General features: G+C 35.2%; 1 protein-coding gene across 1 annotated transcript in view; it reads left to right on the top strand.

The window, feature by feature from the left end:
- LOC107663567 (adhesion G protein-coupled receptor A2-like) overlaps window positions 1-2,869 on the top strand; it is a 43,471-nt gene extending 40,602 nt beyond the window's left edge. Inside the window, exons 7-8 of the mRNA XM_016453804.1 lie at window positions 639-861; window positions 2,675-2,869. Coding sequence (XP_016309290.1) covers window positions 639-861; window positions 2,675-2,869 — 418 coding nt within the window. The remainder of the gene's footprint in view (window positions 1-638; window positions 862-2,674) is intronic.
- The last annotated feature ends 571 nt before the right edge of the window (window positions 2,870-3,440 follow it).

Below are 3,440 nucleotides of genomic sequence, written 5' to 3'. Positions count from 1 at the left end.
TAAAGCACTTTGAATTACCATTGTGTATGAAATGTGCTATATAAATAAACTTGCCTTGCCTTGAATGTTATTGCGTTATCTCGCAAAATATTACAGCCAGTGTCATTTATAGTAAAGAAAGATGCTCAAGCATGCGTTCCAAACACAACATTTGGCAAAGAACTATAAATTCTATAAATTAATATATATAAATGTACTTTATAAAACGGAGAGTTCCGGTCCTTGATTCTGATTGGCTGAGCCGCGTTTGAAGCTGTTGTAAATTACTCTACAAACATACACCTTTGTTTATGTTTGTGTGTTGCTCGGCAACCACTTTGTTGGAACCACAACTGTTTCTGAGGAACTACATTGTTTGGTGCAAGAATACTGTTTTTATTAATATCATTACACTTTATTTGCTCTGTTTTATTTTATGAAACCTTACTACGTATATGGAATAACCGTACCTAACAATGCCCCTTAGCTGTTATAAATTCACTGTAAACCATGGCTTCACGGGGCTTATTGCTTTAATAAATGATCTACTAAAAAACTCACCAGCTGATTCAAACCACACTGAGACATCAAACATGACAAAGAAAGGTGACATTAGTGAAGAGAAAGCAGACTCTTGATCTGATGAATCACGTTCACAGGTGGCCGAAGACATTGGCTGGTTTCATGGCCTTCCTGCCGTGTGCCGTGTTCAGCTCTAGCTCCGCCCCTCAGGAGAAGAGGGTGTGGTCCCGCTCTGACTCCACCCCTCAGGAGAAAAGGGCATGGCGCAGGTGTGACCGCATGGGCCGCTGGGCGGAGCACGACTATAACCAGTGCTCATACGTGAGCCAGTTCACCCGCAGCCTGCATGAGCTCACACAGGTGTGTACCTTCTTCATCATCATCATCATCATTCTCATCAGCAGCGAGTGTTTTATTGCAGTCTCAGACCGAATGGTTCTTTCAGAGGGGTGTTATCCTGCTGGAATCGCTTCTGGCGCGACACACCTGATTATACGGAGCAGGTGTTCAACTTGATTTACTCAATCACTTGTGTGTTAAATGCTGAAAACATCCGCAGCAAGGGATCCTTTGACGATTGATTGGCTCTCAATAATCTTCACAATTATTATTTTAAGTTGCTTTGGACCTGTGTAAATCTGTAGTAACAGGTGATCCGATCACACTAGTTCAGTGCTAAACACTGATTCAGACAGAATCTAAAGTGTTTTATTAGTCACATGAAAATAACATTTGTTATTTTAGAAGCCAAAACATGCATTTCAACTAGTTATTTTTAGAATGAAATAACCATCTGAAAAATTTGGAAAAGCGAATATAGAGTATAGCGTTGAAAAATTTGGGACTGATAAGATTTTTAAGTGATAAGAAGGGGTTGATATGTTTTGAAAGAAGTCTCTTCTGCTCTCTATTTGTTTTCTATTTAAAAATTATTTAAAATGTAATTTATTTCTGTGATCGATGATGAAATTTGAAAATTAAGGACATTCATATATTTTAACTAGGGATGCACCGATACTGAGCTCCTGTACTCGTACTCATTAAAATGCCCCGATACCAAACGCCGATACTACACAGCATGTGATAAGCGCCATATTCAGACAAAGAAACACCAACAACAGAACAACAGACAGCAGAATGGAGTTAAGGATGTCTACTATGAAGTATATGTATGCAATGAATATAACGTTAAACATTCAGTGTTAACGCCTGGATAGCTGATGTGCGCGAGCTGATAAACAAAGCACGCTGAGTGGATTGAGCTCGCGGCGGCGCAGATGCGCGAGCTTGTCGAGTGAATATCCCTTTCTCACAGACATCACTGGAAAGTTTGTAGTTCGTTCGGATATGTAAAAAACAAGTAAGCAAAACAATGCACAAGTTACTTAACGGTAGGGAATTTGATAAATGAAGTTAACCAACTAACATTATACATACTCTTTTGGTTTCTGTACCCAATATTTTAAAAATGTACAAATGCAATAAAAATATTGGTATCGGTACTCGGTATTGGCAAGTACCAAAAATAAAAGTATCGGTATCGGGCGAGTACTGGAAAAAGTGGTATCGGTGCATCCCTAATTTTAACTTTAACACTTGTAGCTAATAATTGTTCTGAATAATATTACTGAAAGAAGTCTCATCAAGGCTGCATTTATTTGATAAAAAATACAGTAAAAATTGTGAAATATTATTATAATTTAAAAGAGCTGTTTTCTATGTGAATATCTGTTAAACTGTAATTTATTTCTGTGATCAAAGCTGAATTTTCAGCATCATTACTCCAGTCTTCAGTGTCACATGATCTTCAGAAATCATTCTAATATGCTGATTTGCTGCTCAACAAACATTTCTGATTATTATCAATGTTGAAACAGTTGTGCTGCCCAATATTTTTATGGAAACTGTGATACATTTTGTTTTTTCAGGATTCACAGATGAACAGAAAGTTCAAAACAACAGCATTTATTTGAAATATAAATCCTTTGTGACATTATAAATGTCTTTACTGACACTTTTGATCAATTTAATGCATCCTTTTTAAATAAAAGTATACATTTCTTTTAAAAACATTCTTACTGACACCAAGCTTTTGAGCAGCAGTCCTGATGCACATGCAGAGACGGATGTCACTAAATATGCTGAGATGACTATAATCTTCTGGTTCTCTCAGATGTCGGTGAACGTCTCCAGCGCTCTGGCATTGGCGCAGCAGCTCTCGTCTCTCACCAGCAGGGCGGCGCTGTTTGGAGGCATGATGGATGTGATATTTGTCACTCATCTGGTAGAAAGACTCACACGCCTGGTGGATCATGTGAGAGAGGTGAGAATCACATCCCATCACGCCTCAGTCGGACTATTTTTGTGAAATGTGTCAAAATAAAGTGAGTTTATGCTTAAAACAATAAAAAATATCTGCCAAAAATTATTATAGTTAACCAAACGGAGAAAAAAGTCATTATTTGAATTACTATCTGTCTATCTATCTATCTATCTATCTATCTATCTATCTATCTATCTATCATCAACTAAAATGAAAATTAATAAAAACTATAAAGAGCTATTTAAAAAAAATGCTTAAAATGAGAAGTATCTGCCAAAAATATCATTATAAGCAACTTAAACTTATTTTATTTCAGCATTTCTCATTTTCATTTAGTTTAACCTGATGTACTAAAATAAAATTAAAATGGAAATAAAAATTAATAAAACTATAAAGACATCAAAAAAATTCTTAAAATTACAAAAAATATCTGTCAAAATATCCTGTTATAAGCAGGGTTCTTATAGTAAACCAACTAAAATAAAATAAATAGAAAAAAATAGAAAAACAAACTTATTATTATGAATTTTCATTTAGTTTAACTTAAAAAAATTATTTAAACTATTTTATTTCAGCATTTCTCATTTAGTTAGATTGGCTTGAGAAAAATGCTAAT

This window comes from Sinocyclocheilus anshuiensis, unplaced genomic scaffold (assembly GCF_001515605.1).
Source record: "Sinocyclocheilus anshuiensis isolate Anshui unplaced genomic scaffold, SAMN03320099.WGS_v1.1 scaffold2329, whole genome shotgun sequence".
Taxonomy (NCBI): Eukaryota; Metazoa; Chordata; class Actinopteri; order Cypriniformes; family Cyprinidae; genus Sinocyclocheilus; species Sinocyclocheilus anshuiensis.
The sequence above is the reverse complement of the archived record's forward strand: the minus strand, read 5'-3'. Positions and strand labels throughout refer to the sequence as shown.